Source organism: Siniperca chuatsi, linkage group LG18 (genome assembly GCF_020085105.1).
Source record: "Siniperca chuatsi isolate FFG_IHB_CAS linkage group LG18, ASM2008510v1, whole genome shotgun sequence".
NCBI classification, from domain to species: Eukaryota; Metazoa; Chordata; class Actinopteri; order Centrarchiformes; family Sinipercidae; genus Siniperca; species Siniperca chuatsi.
This window is the reverse complement of record NC_058059.1, coordinates 7,691,235-7,714,156: the sequence shown is the minus strand read 5'-3', so window position 1 is coordinate 7,714,156 and position 22,922 is coordinate 7,691,235. Positions and strand designations below refer to the sequence as shown.

Below are 22,922 nucleotides of genomic sequence, written 5' to 3'. Positions count from 1 at the left end.
TCAGGTAGTCAACAATCCAGGACACGAGGGGGGCATCCACCTGCATCGCTGCCAGCTTCTCACCCAGCAGGGTTGGCCGGGTGGTGTTGAAAGCACTGGAGAAGTCAAAAACATGATCCTCACCGTGCTTGCCAATACTATAGTGTAGTATATAATATATGTAGTTAGTTACATATGTACTATAACTATTATTTGATTATCACTTATATAATAACATAATTATAATATAATGGTAATATATATCTAATTGTATTTTTTTTTTTATTTATCAAATTTCTTTTCAATTAATTTTTCAGTGAGTTACTACAAAAGTTTGAAACTAAAAGGTCCAGGTGAGCCTTTTGACTTTATTATGTTAAAGGATTGGTGAAAAGATGATTTTGTTTAGTTTTTTTATATTTTGACTGTAATTTTGTTATAATTTTGTTTGTTGACATGCACATTGTTTGAGGTGTTGTCATATCATCTTTTAACTGTTTTCTAATTATATATTTTGACAATAAAGAAATAAAGGAAAAATGGAAAACGTAAAAACTTTGCTATACTCAGCCATGTATTAGTCTTTGCTGTGGATCTATATACAATAATTTCATAATCTAGCCTTGATTTGATTGGGCTACAGTTGTGCAATATCAGCTCCCCACTCCACTCCTGCAAGACACCTCATGACATTTATCATTTTTTTACACTTATCACCACATATATAATATGCTCTCTCAATGTTAATAAAAAATATACTCCCAAAAAACTAAAACTTTCAACTCCATGTTATTTCCATGTAATTTCAGATTGTTACCTTCCCTGAGTTTCTTTGATATCAAGAACATACTTTGTTTTTCCTATTGAAGCCACCATACAGTACCTCTTTTCTCCAAAAAGTACATTAGCCTCTCATTAACCATCCGTTCCATCAATTTACAGACGTGTGATGTCAAGGCAATAGGTCTATAGCATCTTTCCCAGGTTTCCTTACTGGAATAATTACTGCTTCCTTCTTTCCATACTTTATTAAATAATGTCAACAACTTCTTCAGTCCCTCCATACTTTACATGTTTCAACATGATGTAACATATTTCATTTTTCCCTGATGCAGTCGTCCCAGTTTTAGCCACCGCCTTCTTTAATTCTCCCATGCTAAAAGGGACATTTTGTTCATCCTCAGTGCTATTCTTTGTCCTTAGTGCCTCCATGTTTTTTCCCCCTGCTCTGACAAATTATTGGAACTATGTACTATAACAAAATTATTTACCATCAGCTCAGCCTTTTCTAAATTGGTTACTGCTACTTCATGTCCATTACTCAAAAAAGGGTAACTCCACTCCCTCCTGTCCCCGCCCATCTTTTTAATCATCCCCCACGTCTCTCCTACCAATTAAGTCACAGTACTTTCTCCAGTGTGTCCCTTTTTCCTGTCTTTCTGTCCTCCTTACTATTGCCTGAGCTTGTTTGTACTGAATCATATGCTGGAAATCATGTGTTCTTTCCACTATTTAAATGTTTCATTTCTATTTCTCACTGCTACTATTTGTCATCCCAGCATGGCACTGCTTTCCTTAGGAATGGACTCTAATGTAGCTGATATTATACCTGGTCTTATTTTCTTCTTATCAAATGTTTCTACGTCCATATTATAATCAATCCATTTCCCACCCCTGTTGTCTGTGGTCAGTGATGCAGTAATATTTACTTTTCATAAGAATGGATAATGATCACTCCCTATGGTTCCTTTTTGGTACATCTTCCAATCACATATTGGTGCAATATTATTGGAAACCAGCGTCCCATCAAGCACAGATTCCTTTCCGGTACTAACATCCATACTTGTTTTATTTCTATTGTTTAAGCACACTAAATTCTTTTCATCTAACAAATCTTCTATTACCTGACCATTTATATCTACGCTGAGCTCATCCCTTTCGCCTTCCCATTTCAAACCAATCATATCCAATCGGTGTGCTGCTGCTTTAACAATAATCTGGATCCTTTCAGTGTGTGTGTTGCATTTATCACCCCTGCTATAAAGCTCACTAATTTCTTCTTCTCTGTCCATACATTTCTCTGATCTTGCTGCTCTTTTGCTGCAATTTGTTCTTTCTTACATTATTCCTCCACCCTGACCTGTTGCACCTCCACCTCTCATCTCAACCTCATTTTATACAGTCTATGGTCTCAGCACATCGCAATCCCAATAAGCAACACAGTGATAGTAAATGTAAATGTCTGAATCCTTGTCTATACCCTTTATTTATATTTACTTCACAACAGCTGTACAGATATTTAACTGTCCCCAGTGATGGAAAGTAACTAAGTACATTTACTCAAGTACTCTACTTATGTATAATTTTGAGGTACTTGTACTTGAGTATTTCCAGTTTATGCTACTTTAGATTATATTATATTAGATTCAACTTTATTGTCATTGCACAGAGTACGAGTACTGAGACAAGGTAAGGCAGTTTAGCATCTAACCAGAAGAGCAAAAATCAGTAAAGTGCAGAATAATTTACATATGTATAGAGGTAATATATAAATAACAGTGAGGGGTAGATATGAATACGCTAAGATATATGCAGTATGAACAGTATTAACAGTATGAACAGAGTATAATTATATACTTATGTATCACTACTCCACTACAATTCAGAGGGAAATATTTTACTTTTTATTCCACTACATTTATTTGATAACTTTAGTTACTAGTTACTTTAAAGATCAAGGTTTTACATACTAAATATATGCCCATTTATAATGATGCATTATAGATTAATTGGTATGAATTAAACTATCCATCAATAGTTAAGACTTAATTTTGACCAGCTACAACATAAAATGTTGCTTACACAGTAATGCAGACATAATGCTAATAATAATAATAATAATAATAATAATAATAATAATAATAATAATATAATGTCACACTGACAGGGCTCATTCTACTTTTACTTTTGATACTTTAAACACATTTTGCTGCTAATACTTGTACTTTTACTTAAGTAAGACTGAATGCTGTCCCCTTGTACAGATGTGCACATCCGTCCTTCCCACAGTGGCCTTGGGGGCCCATTTAACCGACGGACAATATTACGTCACTTCCGTAAACAGGGATCTTTACTACTACTGAATAAAAATGTATCTAGGCATCAAGACAAAGATACATAACTAACAAGATAAAATCAATGAAAATATCGTAAAACAGTGGGCTGGATTTGTCAGGCTGACGTCTCCGTGTTGTCTCCTCCTCCCCCAGCTCTGTGGGTGGGAGGGGGTGTCGCGTCTCTCGGCTCGGCTCGGCTCGGCTCGGCTTGGCTTCATGATCTCTTGCTAGCACACGGTCGCCTGACAAATCCAGTATGGATCGTTTACAAGAATAATGAAAACTAGCGATTATCATCGTGGCAGCTGCTTCTGTTGGTAAATACGAGTCATTCATAACAGATTGTTGTTATCGCTACAGCCAGGAGAAGATTTCTGAGCTTCCGTTGGTAAACATAAGGCCTTTTACTTTGGAGAGCTGCTAGATTATGTGGGTAAATACGGGGGTTTATTATGAAAAGATGGCCTAAACAACACTATAACGTTTCAGTTATCAGCCCGAGACGAGCCCGTGCGTGTGATTTCTATGGCTGCAGATCGTGTTTTTGTGTTGTGATGACAAAGCTAGCTTTAGCTACAACAGCTTGTCATCTGAATGACCACAGTTTTGTTATTACTGCCCTGTCAAATTAGCAGACGTCCCCCTGAAGAGAGTGAGTAGCTATGGCTGAACAAGACATTTGTCCTCACCTGGACTCCATAGGAGAGGTCACCAAGGAGGACCTCCTCCAGAAATCCAAGGTGGGTTTTTCATTCATTCAGTGTAAATATTCTGCACAATGTCAAAGATGCCCAGTCCAGGTCATTAGCTGTGTGTGCCACGGCCTGCACATCCATTAAGGTTATTGTATGATTGATGTAGCAGTCTTATAATAACCACATGAGCTGGAATATATGCAGGAAGCTCTGTTGTTTTTATTGGGTATCCACAGTTAAAAGCATCCTAGCTTGCATCAGCTCTCACTCTTCCTGAGTGTTATATGTCATATTTTATTCTGTTCCTTTCTATTCTATTCATCTTCTCTTCCTCTTGCTGCAGGGAACTTGCCAGTCTTGTGGAGCAGGGGGCCCAAACCTGTGGGCCTGTCTGCAGGTAAGGTTGGGGCTCGAATACTTTTTTAAGTGTTTTGAATTGTTGTTATTTCGAGGGTAATTGCTGGTTTAGTTTGTGCACCTTGTCACATAAATGATGACTACTGCAAGCGCAACTAGCGCTGCATTTGCAGATAAGAACGCCAGGTGAATGCTGAATAATTAATGATGATGTGCGGCGTAAATGTAATTATTAATGCAGTAGCTCTCAAACTCACGCATGCAAGCAAGTACACAATATGTGCAGACGTCTGACTCCAGCATGAAATTAATAGATTGAGCTAATTCAGATATATAGACAGGTAGATATTGTGACAGATGGAAGAGAGGATTTAGAAGCTATGAGATCCTGTCTAATACAGTGTTTCTGCTCTGTAGAGTGACTGCCCATATGTTGGTTGTGGAGAGTCCTTCTCTGATCACAGCACCCTGCACGCACAGGTAAAACCCTCTCACACTAATATATCTGCCAGTTTTTGCTCTTCTTGTCATCAGTTTACCTCCTTGGTGGATGGTTATGAGTCCCTTGAATGATTGCGAGTATGTTTCCTTTAGGCTAAGAAGCACAACCTGACTGTGAACCTGACGACATTCAGGATCTGGTGTTACGTGTGTGAGCGGGAGGTGTTTTTGGAGCACAGGCCTGCCCTGGTGCCTGTACCTGCTGTACCTGCTGTACCTGCTGTACCCCAACACTGTAAAGCCACAGAGCAGGTATGACTTCGCTCCAACAGGGTCACACCTCTTCATTGGTTCATTTCTCTTCCTGCTTGATGAATTTAAATGGAAAAATTACAAATGCAAGTGATGCTATTTCAAATCCACACAACCTGCTTCTTTACTAACCTTCATATTTATAGTGTCTATTAATTATTTTCCCAGGAAGTAGCTCCTCAGCCACTAGGTCACCCACTAAAAGCCGTACCAATTGCTGTGGCAGAAGAAGACGGTTCAGAGTCTGAGGAGGATGAGCTTAAACCCAGAGGTACAACAGGTCTATTGTCAACATTTCTTCTCCCAAACAACAGTTCACTTGAAGCTCCTTAAATCACACTCATTTGTAGTGGTTAAGTTATTAACAGGGCAAAAACATCAATAAAAAACATTGGTTTTAAGAAGATCTTTAAGAATCAGCTCCAAAAATCTTTTCATTGTTTAAGTGCTCATAATATTAGGTCACAGCTTCCATATTTAATAGATATAATTGCTTTGAGGCCTAAGAATAGTTACTAGGCCTGTTTATTTTAAACCAGACTTGCATTTACAGTTAACCCTTAGTGGTGTCCTCTCCATTCAACTTGTTCTAAAAAAATAAGAGTTTATATCTCAGTTGTGCAGTTTCTAAATTTTGGCACTCTCTGGGAATACAAAAAACTGTACGGCTCTTGTTTCTCCTGTTTGTAGGCTTGACTGGAATGAAAAATATTGGAAACTCCTGCTACATGAATGCAGCTCTTCAAGCTCTGTCCAACTGGTGAGGTCACTTCCTCTCATCACATTTGGTCTATTACCTGGGATGTGTCTCTTTTTCTATGTTTATTAATACATTTTCCTTTAGTTAAAGTTCCTCTCTTTCCTCACCAGTCCTCCTCTCACTCAGTTCTTCCTGGACTGCAGTGGATTGGTCCGGACAGATAAGAAGCCTGCTCTCTGTAAAAGCTACCAGAAACTCATTTCAGAGCTCTGGCATAAAAAACGGTAATAAACACATATTAGTGACATAAAACTACTTTAGACAAGTGACAGAATGCAGCAACACATTTTATGTAAAAATTAGACTATTATGTACTAATGAATCATTTACAATATATTAAACTAACTCTCATGGCGGCTACCCTCCCAGGCCCAGCTATGTCGTCCCTACCAGTCTGTCTCATGGCATCAAACTAGTAAACCCCATGTTTCGTGGTTACGCTCAGCAGGTAGGGGCAAGCACCCAGCAGGTAACTACACCTGGCATCACTCAACAGCTTGACACCGTCTTGTGAACCCCTGTGTATTTCACTCACACATTCCCTAAAAATGACAACTACATTTGTTAATAATAACCAAAGGTTTGACTTGAGTTGTTTACTTGTTTGTGTGTTTTAAGGGACAGTTCAGTTTGGGGGGAATATTAGTATTTTTCTTACATCCCCACTACCAGACCAAGTAAAAGATGCCTTTTTATGTTTCTCTGTAGAAAACAGTGGAGAGGAACTGTAGGAGAGGATAGATATAATCTAATTTCTTTAGTGATTTATCATGACATTAGTGACTTAATCACTTAAACTACAATGTGTACTTATGTTAGTCTAGTTAGAATAGTTCAACATTTTAGGGAATGTGCCTTTCGCTTTCTTGCAGAGAAACAGTTAGCTTAGCTTAGCATGAAGACTGTAAGCAGCTAGCCACAACTTGTAAGTGTAATTTTATACTTCAGTTTTTGTACAAATTTAACAAGATATAAGGTTTTAATTAGCGAGCTTTAGAGGGGCTGGTAGGCGGTAGGCGTATTTTTACCTTTGGACAGAGCCAGGCTAGCTTTTCTCCCTGTTTCCAGTATTTATGCTATGCTAAGCTAACTGTCTTCTAGCTGTAGATTTAAATTTTGCGTACAGACATGAGAGTGTTATTGATCTTTTCATCTAACTCTCAGCAAGAAAGCAAGTAAGTGTATTGCCTCAAATGTCAAACTATTCCTTTAACTTTAGAGAGGCTACTTGATCCAATAGGCGTCCAGTACTTGAGTACTTGAGTCTAAATTCATCGCTTAGCATACTTACATCATACTGCATGCAGAGACACTAAAAAACTTATCTGTGACTTTGTCTGACTCTGGGGAAGTAAGAAACACTGAATTATCCCATGAAATACACAAATAAATAACTCAAATCAAACATTTGAGTATGATTTGAGTTAAGTTTGTTTGATTCTTTGTAACACACTGAATTATCTACGTAATCCAGTTTTAAAATGTTTCATGTTTGATTCAGGCTTAGTGCATGTTTGATTTATAGTGTCTGGTTTTGTTGGATTTTGATTACCATGGAAAAGTGTTTTTAAATAACAATGAATTTTCCCCGTCTGTAGTGGGTATGTTTAGTGAATTGGTTCTCTGTGTACCACTTCTTACCTATCTACAGAATGCTTTCTTGTTGTAAACAAGACCATACACCATTACTTGCATATTTCTCTTTCCATCTTCTTGTTTTAAAATAATCAGGTTTACAGACATTTATTTGTTACCCATGAACACATATCCAACTTCTCTGCAAAACTCCTGTCTCTGTGTATATAGCCATATTCATGCATCTTCCTTTTGAGTGACTGTTATTTGATTTTCTTGCTACAGGACACTCAGGAGTTCCTGCGCTGTCTGATGGACCAGTTACACGAAGAGCTGAAGGAGCCTCTGACAGAGTGCAGCATGAGCGGGGAGGGAAGTGATGGTGAGGAGATAAGAGATGGAGACCGCTCCCCGTCTGAGGATGAATTCCTATCCTGCGACTCTGGCTCCAGCAGTGACCGGGGGGAGGGAGGGGGAGCGGGTGACAGCGAGCTGCTCCTGCAGGATGAGTGTGACGGGGTCAGGTCACCGGCAGGAGGGATAGTGGGCGTCAGTACCGGCGGGGTGATCTCGGAGAAGGAGAGGCTGAAGGAAAGGAGGGTGTCAGGCTCACCCCTCCGTGGAGGCTCGCAAGAGATGGATGAGGATGCTGATGTGGACACAGCAGCTGAGGAGGGGGCTCCTGAGAGGGGAGAGGAAGAGGAGTTAACGCCAACCACAAACACTGAAGTCCAAAGCCAAGAGAACAACCAGGTATCTGATACTGGGCAAGGGCAAGGCCAGAGCAACAACACCTCAGGTATAAGGCCAGCAGGATTATGAAAGTGGATTTTTCAGTTTTATAATCCTAGCATGTGATCATTTGTCACTAAACCGTCAATTTTGTGCATCCAACATGCTGTTTTCTAGAGCCAGACAATGAAGTGTCAATGACCCAGCCCCAGTCCACTCCCTGCAGTCCTGTGCGAACCCTTCAGGAGCTGCATCCCAAACTGTCCTGCAGTCCACCTCGCTCCAGCCCCCTCCGCTCTGCAGCACCTGCGTACTCCTTCAAAAAAGGTAAGGAAACGTCTGGGGTTCAATAGATAAGCTGCTCATTCAAGACGCTTCATCATTTCTACTGACTCCTGGGGAGTTCCAGTTATTTACACCTCTGCCTTGGATATGTACATTTTACCACAATATCATATGAGAGTTATTAATGTCGCATTGGCAGCCATGAGTGACTTGTTAGAGTCACATCAAGGCACCAAATGTGAGGTGCTATTTGAATTTGATGAATTCAGTGATTGTTTTACATATACTGTAGAGCAGGCCCCCTTTTCACCTTTAAGTTGCCAGGTTTGATTTTATTCTGTTTTTGGTGTTAAGGTGGTGTCAAACGTGGGTGTCATTTGAACCTTACACCACGTAAGGTTCAAATGACACCCACGTTTTGCTGGTGTGAATAGGGGGGTACTAATCTGTGTGGGTGGGTTGTCAGTGCACCTCCATTTCCAGGGTCTCCTCTTGAGACCACACAGTCTAGGAATGACAGTTTGTTCTTATGCATCACCTCCTTTTTAGCTATGCTAACGGCGTGGCTCTAGGAATGGCAATGTTGCAAATTTTGTACTGATATTCATGGTACCCAGACGATGTATCTTAATGACTTTGATGAGGGATTGTCAAACAAATGTTCTTTGCTTTTTATCTGGCAGCACCATCAGGTCAAAATTATAATTTGTCCAATACTTCAATTTATGACTAAATACTTGGAAAATTACTTTGTATTTACTGCTAATTAGCAGATGTCAGCATGCTAACACGCTAAACTAAGATGAGCATGGTATACATACCTGCTTAGTATCAGCATGTTAGCATTATCATTGTGACATTGCATTGTACCAAGTACAGTCTCACAGAGCCACTAGCAAGCCTGTAGACTTATTCTTGTTGAAATAATCCACTAAGCTGATGTGTTTTGTGAATGCTTACCCGAGTCTCATCCTTACATTTGAACCAGTGGTTTTTAGCTTCCCCTCAGTACAAATCCAGTGCCTTTCTCTCCACTTCCTCCATGTGTACATTTGAGTGCAGCCTGTAGAAGGGACCTCTGTATTTAAAGGTTGTAGTGTTAAAACACAGATCCAGCAGTGAGCATATTAGGTCTAGGTTGAGCTACATTCCAAGAGTGTAGTCCTCTTGTAATCATCTCCTCACTGTCTCCACTATGTCTTTTGTCAGGATGCACGTTCAAGAGTGACGTGACATTTTGTGACACTTTGTCATCTGCTCCCAGTTTAAGTCTCTGGCTTTTGTAGACCATCCACTGAATCTTCTACATGGTGCGCAGCGTTGCCAGCTAGAGGTTTTAAGATATTTAGTAATGTTGTAGATGACTAGGTAACACTGCTGAAATGAATGAAGACATTCTCTTGCTTGCTTTTCCCTCATCCACACACGGTATTCCAGGTGGCAGCGATTAAGGTGCTTTGTTAGTCCAAGTCAAACAACGTATTAACGTATAACAACAATATTAAGTTTGTTCTCTAATATCCTTCTTGCTGTCATGAATCTTCCAGCTCAGCTGCTGCTCAGTTCCAGGAAGAAGAAACAGTCTCACTATCGCAGTGTGATCTCTGACATCTTCGATGGCTCTATCCTCAGTCTGGTGCAGTGTTTAACCTGTGACAGGGTGAGCTGTGTTTCACATGTTTAAACACCAGAGGGAGCTACATATTAAGTCAGAAAGCACACTATATATACTTGATAAATAATGTTATATTTTTCTTTGATGAATGTATCATTGTATCATTTCAGTATTATAAAGAGTATTTTACATGATTATAATGAATAAAATGCATGTGTGAAAATCTTAAATGAACAATTCAATTTTAAACTTTCATTAGCTGAGCTCATTTTATTTTCAGCTCTTGGAGAAAAGCTCTACTTTTACTGATAGAGACATGTTGTGTAAACCAATTCTGTGTGACAGGTCTCTACTACAGTGGAAACCTTCCAAGACTTGTCCCTCCCTATTCCTGGTAAAGAGGACTTGGCCAAGCTCCACTCCTCCATACATCAGAACCTTCCAGTCAAGACTGGTGTGTGTCCCGACACTTACAGCTCGCAGGGCTGGATCTCTTACATCATGGACTCCATACGCCGGTCAGTGGGCCACGTTTAACTGTCAAAGGAGAGGAAGAAGTCAGCGTTTGTGAACACAAACACATGAATTCAGTAGAATCTAATTGTGCACTATTATGCTGATGTCACTGATTTGATTTAATGAGGCGTGTTTCTGGTTACAGGTTTCATTTTGACTTTGTGTTTAGATGAAGTTAGAAGTTGAGATCAGAAGTAGGCAAGTGTAATCATGAGTTGTTTTTAAAATAAAAAAAAAAAGTAATGCTCACTTAATTCTTTATGAAAGTCCACATTATCTCTGTCAATCAATCACAATGAGGCTTCCAAGAAAAGGGTTAGGTATTTGGTTCCAGTTAAGTCATTTACACTACATGTGATTGTGGAGATCACAGAAGATGCAGGTGAGAGCATGTAGGTATCAGAGGCCATTGTCTCTGTCAAGGCAATGCATGTGTCCTTGTTTTGTTTGCTGCTGTTCTCTTTGAGTTGAAAAATATCATGTTGATTTTCTTCTTGACCTGTGCTGTGAGGTGGATTAGCGTGATGCATGCTAGCAGATTGCCAGTCACATTAAGTAGAGAGATACCACAACTGATTCCCTTTCACGATTAATCACTTGACTTATCTCAACCCCTTCCACTGTCTCTTGTTTGCTGTTACTAAACCTGCACAATGAAATGATGAAGGCTCCTTGTTAGACTTTGAAAGGAATTCAAAAGCAAAGCGAAGGTTTGTGTTATTTTTCATGCCACATGGCTGATAAAAACTTTGTGTGTGGTTCATACAGTGAGAGGGCCTTGAGGATGTCTGGGGGTTAGTCCAGGACTGATGGGTTGAAAAGATTATGAAGATCTAAGTGCTGAGCCACCTGATGACCTAACAGTAGTGATTTTGCATTTTTAAGGATTGTAGAGGGTTTTTAACAGTTTAGTAGAAAGTCATGTCAGCAAAGCAGTTGGTTTCCTGAGATCTTCTGAGATAACTCTCATTTTATATGCCTTCTACTGATAGAAGAAGGTTGTACGCTGCTTGTTCGACACAGAAGTAGAATCACTTCCTTTGCAAGGTGCATTTGCATATACCTGGACTGTGTCATTTGCATTTATCATCTTAGATATGAGGACAGAGATGCAGAGATAGGCCTTGGCTCCCCAGCACCAAACAGACAAAGTTAGCAACTAGTAGGTGAACATAGTGGAGTATTACACAGCTAAAGACAATATCCCACAGGAGTTGGTGGAGACAAAAAGAAAGCTAAAAAGAGAGATAATATTGGACTTACATTCGTCAGGTTGCCAGAAACCTGACTCTAAATGAATGCTAATGTTGCACCGTTATCTGCTGAATGTGTGAGTAAGCAACTGTATGCTAACAAGTCCGCCATATCAACTTTACAAAGTGATAAAATGTCAGAAAACTGAAAACATTCTTTGTAGCCAGAAAGACCCCTCTTTGTACGGAGGTGAGTCGCCCTATCAAGTGCATGTTCCAACTTTTCAATGACCATCAGGTCCATCCTGCTGCCTCCGTGTAAGACAACAGCACATATCTTCTCCATGTCACTCTGCTCTGTCAGGCAGCCTGGGCGCAGAGCATATTTAACGGCCTTGTTCTAGTAGTATGAGAACTCAAGACGACCATCTGAGGATCAAGCCTTTCAGGAGACTGTGAGGTCAGGTGTATTTAGGCTGAAAGCTGCCCTTCCAACTTACTGTCATCAGTGATCAGGAGCTAATATCACTCCAGGCAGCATTGCTTTTGGGGTCACTTAATCATGACAAGTTGCTGACCTACCTGAAGGTAATTTTTGTCAGCATGATCACTGTCAGGATACAGACTAAAGAGCCCCTGTAGCTGTATGTGGTTTTAATGATTGTGTCTCTTTGTGTTATGCCTCTGAACAGGTTCGTAGTCTCATGTATCCCCACTTGGTTTTGGGGGCCTATGGTAACCTTAGAGGACTGCCTTGCTGCCTTCTTTGCTGCAGATGAACTCAAAGGTAAACAATACCACACTGTGCTATTCTACCATAAAATTTTTAAACGGTCAAGTGTAGATGAGAAAATATGTCATGTATTTACATTTACATTCATTTTTTTCCCAGGGGACAACATGTACAGCTGTGAGAGATGTAAAAAGTGAGTATGTGTAGTAAATCCAGGTGGAGGAATTTATTAGAACTGGAGAAATTCTCCTCTTTAATTAGCAGGTTTGTCACATGCTTAAAAACAAATCATCAATTTAAACAAAGATATTTTTCATTTAGATTTTTTACACAATATTTTGTTTTCTACAGGTTGAGAAATGGTGTCAAATATTGCAAAGTACTTAGACTTCCGGAGGTACACTTTTTTTTTAAAAATATGATCTCTTTCTTGCTGCAGATAACAAGTTTGGTATCGCTTGTGGTTGACTACATAAAGCGTTTTTTTCTACATTTGTGTAGATTCTGTGCATTCACCTAAAACGCTTCCGGCACGAGGTCATGTATTCGTTCAAGATTAGCAGCCACGTATCCTTCCCATTGGAGGGCCTTGACATGCGACCTTTCCTGGCTAAAGAGAGTGCATCCCAAGTCACCACCTACGATCTACTGTCAGTCATTTGTCACCATGGCACTGCAGGAAGTATGAGATAATTTCCTACAGATAAGGGCATTTCAAATGTTCCATTTGGTTAACGTATCTCTCAGAATCAGCAAACGTATTCATGTTTTTATCTATTCTGTTTTATCTACACGGGATAATCACCTTTCTTTCTTAACACTTTATTTCTTATATTCTCCTTTTTATGGTGCTGCAGGTGGACACTACATAGCTTACTGTCAGAATGTGATCAATGGCCAGTGGTATGAGTTTGATGACCAGTATGTCACAGAAGTCCATGAGACGGTGGTGCAGAATGCAGAGGCCTATGTGTTGTTCTATAGGTAAGCATTTGAAGACCCTGTAATGTCAGACATTTGTACTGAATCTATGCTGATTTATTCAAACTGTTGTTACTGACTGTATTTTTCCTGGATTCATGCAGGAAAAGTAGTGAGGAGTCAGTGAGAGAGAGGCAGAAGGTGGTGGCTCTGGCCAATATGAAGGAGCCCAGCCTGTTGCAATTTTATATCTCCAGAGAATGGCTGAACAAGTTCAACACCTTCGCTGAACCAGGCCCCATCAGCAACCACACATTTCTTTGTCAGCATGGAGGTTTGTAGTAAAATATGATTCTGAAAAATTTGTGACGTCAAATTCCTGCCTTATAACACTCAGAAAACATATACATGCTTCCTTATAAGGAAACCAATCCAGCCTATGATTACGAAGAGATGCTGTTGAACTGCATTAAATGTAGGATCCAGTGTTTTTGGAGCTTGACAAAATGCTCAAGACTAAAAGTCAGATAAAAGACATCAAAGAACAAAGCTGTATCATTAGCTCAATATTTCACATCATGATATATTACTTCTTAACTGGATGTTTCTTTTAGATTTTTATGATAGTTGGCTGATTTACATGTCTGTTAGAAAAAACATGGCATTATTACTTTTGTGAGTTATAGGCCATCAATGTTCAAGAGGACACCAGTGATGAGGGAGGGGATTTTGTGTAGAAGGAGAAAAAAATCTACCATGGTGTCCAGTACATACCAGAAAATGATTTCTCCTTTAACTTTAACGTTTTTTTTCTCTGTACAGGGATCCCTCCTAATAAATACCACTACATAGATGACCTGGTTGTGATTGTTCCCCAGAATGTGTGGGAGTACCTTTACAACAGGTAAATATGCAATGCAGTATGTCACTAATCTACTCTTAAGATTGTTTTGAAAAGCAGCGCCCTCTCCAAACTGAACATATGTAGCTCTACAATAATGTATTAAAAGAAAAATGTATCCCAATTGATCAGTGTGATGGCAAAATCTGTAAACCAAGGTCTAATGTTGCATTTGGATGCATATGTTGTCAGTCTGTCACTACATCTTTTAGGTGCCTGTCTATTAAATGTTGTTGTTTCTATCCTCAGTTTTGGAGGTGGCCCAGCAGTGAACCACCTGTATATGTGCACCATCTGCCAGGTGGAGATTGAAGCTCTGGCTAAACGCAGAAAAATGGAAATAGACACCTTCATCAAGGTTAAAAGCCTGTATTCTGCAAGGGTTTACCTGTGTGTCATTATGTCTTTATGCTTTGTGCTGGATGTTGACTGAGCAGTTTTCTCTGTCTGTAGCTGAACAAAGAGTTTCAGGCTGAGGAGGCTCCGACAGTGATCCTGTGCATCAGCATGCAGTGGTTCAGAGAGTGGGAGAGCTTTGTGAAGGGCAAAGACAATGGTATGACCCTGCAGTTAGTCATATAATATACAGTAGTGCATTATGTATATATATATGTATATATATGTATATGTGTATATGTATATATATATGTGTGTGTATATATGTATATATATATGTGTGTGTGTGTGTGTGTGTGTATATATATATATGTGTGTATATATGTATATATATATGTGTGTGTATATATGTATATATGTGTGTGTATATATATATGTGTATATATGTATATATGTATATATATGTATATATGTGTATATATATATATATATATATATACATATACATATATATATATATATATATATATATATATATATATATATATGTATGTATATGTATATATATATGTGTATGTGTGTATATATGTATATATGTGTGTATATATATATATGTATATATGTGTGTATATATATATGTATATATGTGTGTATATATATATATATGTATATATGTGTGTATATATATATGTGTATATATATATATATATGTGTATATGTATATATATATGTGTATATGTATATATATATGTGTGTATATATATATATATGTGTATATATGTATGTGTATATATGTATGTGTATATATATGTATATATATATATATATATATATATATATGTATATATATATGTATATATATATATGTATATATGTATGTAAATATGTATGTGCATATATGCATATATGTGTATATATGTATGTGTATATACTGTATGTGTATATATGTATATATGTGTATATATGTATGTGTATATATGTGTATATATGTATGTGTATGTATATATATGTATGTGTATATGTATATGTATATATATATGTGTGTATATGTGTGTATATATGTATATATGTATATGTATAAATATTTTTATTTAATTTGTTTTCTCAGAGCCACCTGGTCCTATTGACAACAGTAAAATCGGTGTTATGAAAGGAGGACACATACAACTCAAGCAAGGTAAAATCTTTGCACTAACTTATTCTAAGGTAATGAAAACACAATTCTTATTTTCAGGTGATTATACACTAATGAAAACATACTTATAAATAATATATTACAGTTTTGCCAATAGCTCCCCTTAAATGTTACACACTGGACCTTTTAAGGTGGAAATGAGAAAAACAGATGGTCAATAAATGTTTTTTTATGTGTGTTTCTTCCCTCAAGGTGCAGACTATGGTCAGATCTCAGAGGAGACATGGCAGTACTTATTGGGTATTTATGGTGGAGGCCCTGAGATCGCAGTGAGACAGACAGTGGCCCCGGCTGACCCTGATAGCCTTCATGGAGAGAGGAAGATTGAGGCAGAGACCAGAGCACTTTGAGATAAAAAGAGGTTGGAATGTTTACTTATTGAGAAACACTCTAAAATCACTCTAATCCCTCACAAGAACTCTCATTCCCCTGCATATACACAGACTTGCATACAGTCACGTATATGAATGTACTTTAGGTAATAAGTAACAATTTACTGGAAGCAGTAAAGCTTGTAGCTGGTTTTGGAACAAGCATCATTTCCACCCACTTTTCTTTTGCAACCACATGAGCTCATAAATTCCTCCATGCGAGCAGAGAGCAAGAAAGCTACACATGTGACCAAGAATAATAGAGGCAGCAAATCCAGCCAATAAACAGCTGTAAATCCAATCCAGACTGTTTGAGTTGAGGGCCCTTTAAGGGTCCATTTGTTCTCAACTTGTTTTTCAACTTTCATTATCCCCAGGTCTTCTGATTTCCCTTTCCACTCCTGTCCTCACAGGAAGCTGAGGAATTGCACCTTGGTGAAGAAACCTCGCCGTGAGCACTTTGTAAATGTAGCAATGCATTATTCTGAAGCCAAGAGGGTGAAACGGTACTTTAAATGTCACATAGTTTATTTATTGGATAACTCTGATCCTCAATGTTCACGTCATCTCACATCTCTGGAGCTGTTTTTGGTAGCTATGGTGTTTCAGTGGCTGCTGTAGTGACTAGGTGTCATATACTGCTAAACTGGCTGTGGCAGGCCGATAGCTGCTGGTGTCATGAACCAGTACGCTGAGGAGGAGAACAGAACTACAGTGTGATGTTTGGTTTGTTTTTTTCATTGGAAGCAACAACCAAGAGACATTAACTTAAGCTTTTTGTTGTTTGCCTGTCTACTAGTTACATAGCAACAGGTTCAAACATCAAGTGAGAGATATTGCATAAATCTTACTCTTGCACCTCCACCTTAAAGCTAGGGTCGGTAACGTTGGAGAAACTAGCAAGAGACAGCTAGGTTTTGAAAATATCCAACTGAAAAAATCCCACCCCCTCCCTTCAAGCCTCCCTCCAAAGCTTCTCCCCCAAACCACATTTTCATGTGCAATGAGTGCATGGGCAGAGTGCGCACAGGTAGACATGTAGGCAGGTATGTAGGTAGGCAGGTAGGCAGGCTTGCCACAGGCCTGCGACAGCCACAGATACCGGGTTGTTTTTTTTTGTTTTTGTTTTTTCTCCAGACTATTTGATTTTTTGATTGCTGTCGGGATGTAAAGACAATTTCAACAAATATAACAAAAAATGCTTCTGAAATACATTACCTACCCTAGCTTTAAATACAAAGTATAATGGAGCCCTCAGGGAATGGAAGTCTTTTTTTGTGAAATGGTCAGATTAATGCAGTATAACAAAATGTGCATGTGTTCCAAAAGACCATTTTCAGGGTAATTTGTATTTCAAAAGCTTCAAAATGCATGTAACTGCAACTCCTATTTTTTGGGACCTGTAAGGACAGTTCACTGACACAATGAAGTGTTAAGTTTGTTTGCTCAAACATACAATAACATCATTATGTGTTAAAAAATTATGAAAATCTTGAGTAACTCCATAAATAGGAATCTGGCATATAGATATATGGCTATGATTTAGAGAAATAGCTCATTTCTGAAAAGACAAACTAATTTAATAGACGTCATATACGGCAAGAGTGCAGGAGTTAAGTAAAAAGAGGATGACAGAGGATGCAGTAATGGTAATAAGAGAATCTTTTGCAACAAAATATCTTAACTGGCTTTTCTGATAATAGCTTACATAGTAAGTTTATAATTCTTCTAAAACATCACAGTGTGAATTACCTCATATCAGTTTTTGAGAAGAGTTCATTCCAAAAAGACCAGGTATGCCATACCTGTTTAAAAAGAAGAGAGAGCATTTTTTCCCCCACCATTTAACAATTGAGCAAGAAAGAAATAATCTGACGTCACAAAGGATTAGCACAACATGCACAGACCTGTTACAACAGTAAGGTCATGGTTTATGATCAAGTATATTTTCATATTTCTGAATAATATCTTAATAGCACCTGTAGTAGGGATGTTACACAATGAGGTATTTGCTTATAAAAATATTTGAGCATCATCATTAGACACCATGGCTTGTTTATTCAAATTATATTCTGGTGTATAGCCTGGCATCGCCAGAATAAGTCGCAAATGCGTATTATGCTGCGTTCCAGACAACTCGGAACTCGAATATTTCCGACCTCCTACTAGAAAAATGTGAACTTGTGAACTCGGAGCAAATTCATTTACCCCGACTTCATGAAGAAGCAGTTGTCTGACGTCACACAACAATGGCCGCACCCATGGAGCTCACGTTAGGCTACATTTCAATCATTAGGGGACACTGAACGGCTATTCAGGCTATTATGCTGTGTTCCAGACAACTCTGAACTTGAAAATTTCCAACATCCTGTTTGGAAAAAGTTCAGTGGAACGCCACTCAAAGTCGGAGTTCCTACTTGAACTCGGGGCGTCACACTGACGTCACACGACAACAATAAAACCATGGAAGTGAACATTGTAAAGTATTTAAGTATTTATAAAACCTGTTAATGTAAATTGATGTCAAAATATGTCACCAATATTATTAGGTAGCTGGTTACGGTAAACAATCTCTGAAAGTCATCATCTCTGCACAAGTTATTCGGGAAAATGTTGAAAATGCCAAAAAATGTGAAAACATTAGGAAATATACAACGGTCAGCCATGTCTTTTGTTTGGCGTTGTGCACCTGGAACGCTTGGAGGGCGTAAATCCCGACCGCCGACATCGTCTGGAACGCAGCATTAGACACATCCAGGAAGTGATGAATCAGAACGCTCCCCTTATCACAGCGCTCTGTGTCGAGATAACTGGATTCAGATGTTGTGCTTCTCTTGTCTTTTTTAAATATCTTTTCATCACATATATAAGATTGGTAAACCAGGCTGTGCAGTGCAATTTACCAACAACATTTAAGCTCGTTATTGACGTCTGGTTTCCATTTGAAGCAGCCAACATGCAGAGTTGCTCAGAGCATTTTTTTATTTGATAAATGATCGCTGTTACTAAGTTTTAATCTGAAAAATCAATAGTAACGTTACATATTGTTGTGTAGATTTTTCCTAAAATGTGCAATTCATTTTACACCACAATCAATACAAGAATAGTGCCAGGGTAAAATCTATGAGAAATGGCAGAGTGTAGTTCAACTTTAGTCCTCCTCTATCTCATTGTAGATAAATCACATGCTTGCCTTTTTTTACTGTACAGATCTGCATAGGCAAAGTTTGCCACCACATTGTAAGCACTTAAAGCCTAGCATTGGGAGTAACACAAGATAACAATAATGTCGAGTGTAACTGCTTTTCTGTCTCTTTAATATAATAAATAGTCTAATTTACTGATTATTATTAATAGATACCCATTTTGAAAGCCCAAACTTTAATTATTTATTATTTTTCTGTTAAATTGAATTATTATTAATGTTTAAATAGCACAATTCATTTAAATTGTTTATAAAATTACAAGATAGTATTAAATGAAAAATTCTAAATTTATAGTCGATTTACATTTACTGTTTGATGGTATAACCCCCTGAGTCATATTACAAGTACCAAAAACTAACACAATTAATAAATTGTTTTTAAATCTTTTTGTTTATTAATAATCATTAAGGTAGTAATTATACTTATTAGACATGCACAGAAAAACCTCCAGAAGTAGGAGATCCACTAGGATAAATTCTGCTTCTCAGCTATTACCAGTCTAAAAGGCCACAAGACGTGTTAGTAAATATTAACGAGTGACAGCACAGCATCTTGAAGTCTATTTGTGAACGGAAAAGAAGCAAGAGTCACTTGCAAAAACCCGTAATTTTCAGTGTTCAATGATCACTGATTTTAATGTTTAATGACCATGCATTCACATAGGGAAACAGTAGTTCTTACCTTCAGATTTTCCCCCCTTTTTTTGCACGTGTAAAGCATTAGAATAATGAGATCTGAAATATAGACAAGCAAATTATAACCTAAAATGTAAAGAATTTGATAATGTATTAATTTATGATCTGCAATACAGTCATCCTACCTTGGAATACAGTGCCTTCAAGCCCCTAGACACCCACAATGCAACTTCACTGGTATTTTGTAAAAACATATTTTGCCTGATTACAGCTGTGTAGGCACGTACAGGTGGTATGTGCCCACATTGACATTTTTGGTGACCTCATGTAAATTCCCAGCTTAGCTATGCTCAACTGAGCCGAGGTCTAATCAGCCAGGATAAGTGAAAACACCTGTGTAGCTGTGCAGGGGCTTCAGTAAATTTTCCATCCACCTTGACTTTAGAAAGGTCTATATATCTGTGTACCATTAAATCTCCCAGCTGTATTTCATTGTAAGATCAGTCAGAAAAGGTGATATTGATCACATAAATTCAATTAGAATGCGACACATTATACAATGTTTGTGTATGGAGGGGGATGATGTAGAAATGCACATGAAATGAGAAGGGTATTCAAAATGCCCATTAATTAAAAGATGTGAAAGTTATTGTTAAAGGAATAGTTTCCATTAGAAGACATTTTGGGCTTTCTTTATCGGCTTTCTTGCTGAAAGTTGGATGAGAAGATTGATACCACACTCATGTCTGTATGGTAAATGTGAAGCTACCACCAGCAGCCAGTTAGCTTAGCTTGGCAGAAAGACTGGAGGGAAATATCAGGCTCTTTAGCTGCTAAATGCTCCACTATGTTCACCAGCTAGTCGCTAACTGTGTCGGTCTGCCGTTTGGTGCTGAGCAGGTAGTGAACAGTGGGATTTTAGAGCATTTTAAGTGAGTAGTGAGAGTGAACCAAAACAATAAAGTTGTGGGCCGGACAGTCAAACAATGAGCTGAAACTCGCCATAAAGCTGCGTAAAGTTGAGGCGAGCTGCAGATTCAGGTGATAATTCTCTGTAGGTTCATCACTACGAGTGACCCCTTTCACATTGTCACATTGTTTTCACATTGTCAATTGATACATTGTTATAAAAAAATAAATCAATTATAGCTGTTTGAACGGTTGCATTAAAACTTATAGTTTCCTGGCCCTCTCAGAAATTGAATACATGGAGAACACCAAACCTAAATCTGCGGTTGAGGCTCAGAGTCCCCCCTGCCTAGCCTGGGACCAAAACAATTAAATACTAAGTGGAAAGCTGCCATCATTAATGTTATTAATTTCACTTGAAATTTTCACACTATGACTTGTCAAACGTCAGCCATGTCTATTAACTTTATTCTGGACCAGGGCCTATAATAATCCATGTCTCCTTGTTTTGTTTGTTGATGTGTCCAATGAGCAATTAAAGATGACACTGATTTGTCCATTTGTCTTAAGAAAACTGTTTTGTAGTGTTTTGTTTTCACACATATCCAGTCAAGAGATAATATTAATACTAAGGGGATGTGTGTGCTATGTTTAGATACTTTTTGGGGGAGTAAGTGCAATGAAAAAAAAAAGTCTTTGTGCAATCGTAGCTCTATCATCAAAGAGACGCTGGACAGCAGTTTGAACAGCTGACAGTAAAAATGGGGAAGTGCAGCTTATTATATTGCAGTGTTAAGAAATGTCGAGTGGTGATTACGTAGTTATTCCCACGTGTGTGCTTCTGTTACAGCACATGGCTATGCGTGTGAGATTTCCATTTGAACATTTTACTGGAAAATACAAGCATTGCTGTGATTGGACAGTGTTCATCATTACTATCATGTCAGCAAGAGTCATGTTTTACCTACATTTTACAGTGTGTGGCTGTTGTGGTCATGATGCTTTGATAACATGGGACAATTCAATGGGATGTCTTAATGTCTGTATAACTGATGTAATTACTCATGACTGGTTAAATGATTAAAATTGCCTGGTCTTTGATTTGATTTGTGATTTCTTTGCTGTGATTTTTTCCAAAGTCTAATTACAACCAACCAGCACTGAAAATAGAAGAAAACAGAAACTGACAATTGTTTTTGGATAAATATTTTAAACCACACTGAGGATCATTTTTTTTAAAGGGGAACTCCAATGGTCAGTTTACTTGTCAAGGTGAGTGCTTTTCAGCCTGGGAAAACTGTTGTATAAGGTCTTTTTTTGACTCTGAAGGAGCATCATCAAGTCTGAGGAAATATCCCTGGTGATGTCATAGTGATGTCATCAGGGTTACCTCATCTGAGAGATTACACATTTATAACAGAAAGCCTGCATTACAAACCAGGGGCACGGAGTTTAAAGGAATAGTACATTTTGGGAAATGCTGCTTTTTCCCCGTTTCCAGTCTTTATGCTAAGCTAAGCTAACAGGCTGCTGACTCCATATTCAGCATGCAGACATGAGTGTTATCGATCTTTTCAGCTAACTCAAGAAAGCTAGCAAGAAAGTCAATAAGAGAACTTCCCAAAATGTCTAAACTATTCCTTGACAGGTGCAATGCTAAATTGCTGGAGTAACCCTTTGAAGTATATAAATAAATATGCCCAGATAACTCAGCATATGCATATTTAAATGAGTTACTACTTCCTACTACCATTGTTACACTGACTTGGATTGCAGCATTATCACTACTAATCTAGAGTAAAGCTTTGATCTAGATAAATACATTGCTTCTTTTACAGTTTTTGTTGCTTTTGTTGTCTACTGAAACAATATAGTTAAGTATAAGAGACAGAAAGAGAGGGTTTACCTGTTGTAATTTGAGAAAGAGGGAGCAACTCTCAAGTGAGCAGCTGTGATGTCATCTCAAGTCCCATACGTATGCTGAGCTGTATCCAGCCCAGACAGAGGCAGACTGAGAGGAAAACACACCGAGCTGCTGAGAGGATATGATGCACATACTGAGCTTTCTGGAAGACTGGAGAGCCCACGCACTGTACAATTCAGGTAAGAGACAAAAACAGCAAACACAACACATAACAA

The 22,922-nt window shown here is 38.3% G+C and overlaps 1 protein-coding gene across 4 annotated transcripts; it reads left to right on the top strand.

Moving 5' to 3' along the window:
• The first annotated feature begins 3,096 nt into the window (after positions 1-3,096).
• On the top strand, positions 3,097-21,889 carry usp20 (ubiquitin specific peptidase 20). 4 transcript variants are annotated; one of them, XM_044175480.1, is made up of 25 exons: positions 3,097-3,412; positions 3,731-3,835; positions 4,134-4,187; positions 4,565-4,627; positions 4,742-4,900; positions 5,069-5,171; positions 5,591-5,660; positions 5,771-5,884; positions 6,030-6,129; positions 7,521-8,034; positions 8,145-8,294; positions 9,800-9,912; positions 10,213-10,385; positions 12,269-12,363; positions 12,469-12,502; positions 12,661-12,706; positions 12,811-12,991; positions 13,167-13,293; positions 13,395-13,564; positions 14,053-14,134; positions 14,381-14,489; positions 14,585-14,687; positions 15,576-15,644; positions 15,855-16,023; positions 16,411-21,889. In XM_044175480.1, exons 2-24 carry the CDS (start codon positions 3,758-3,760, stop codon positions 16,010-16,012), a joined length of 2,865 nt encoding a protein of 954 aa, XP_044031415.1. In that variant the 5' UTR covers positions 3,097-3,412; positions 3,731-3,757; the 3' UTR covers positions 16,013-16,023; positions 16,411-21,889. The 4 variants fall into 4 exon arrangements, with proteins under 4 accessions (XP_044031415.1, XP_044031417.1, XP_044031416.1 ...); XM_044175482.1 differs by having other exon boundaries at positions 3,728-3,835; positions 6,030-6,108; XM_044175481.1 differs by having other exon boundaries at positions 3,728-3,835; positions 16,447-21,889.
• The last annotated feature ends 1,033 nt before the right edge of the window (positions 21,890-22,922 follow it).

Bases quoted from the DNA above. Each gene is read 5' to 3' on its own strand.
- usp20 (XM_044175480.1), top strand. From the start codon at position 3,758: ATGGCTGAACAAGACATTTGTCCTCACCTGGACTCCATAGGAGAGGTC. The intron at 4,628-4,741 runs GTAAAACCCTCT...TGTTTCCTTTAG, and splicing joins ACAGCACCCTGCACGCACAG to GCTAAGAAGCACAACCTGAC. The intron at 12,503-12,660 runs GTGAGTATGTGT...TGTTTTCTACAG, and splicing joins AGCTGTGAGAGATGTAAAAA to GTTGAGAAATGGTGTCAAAT.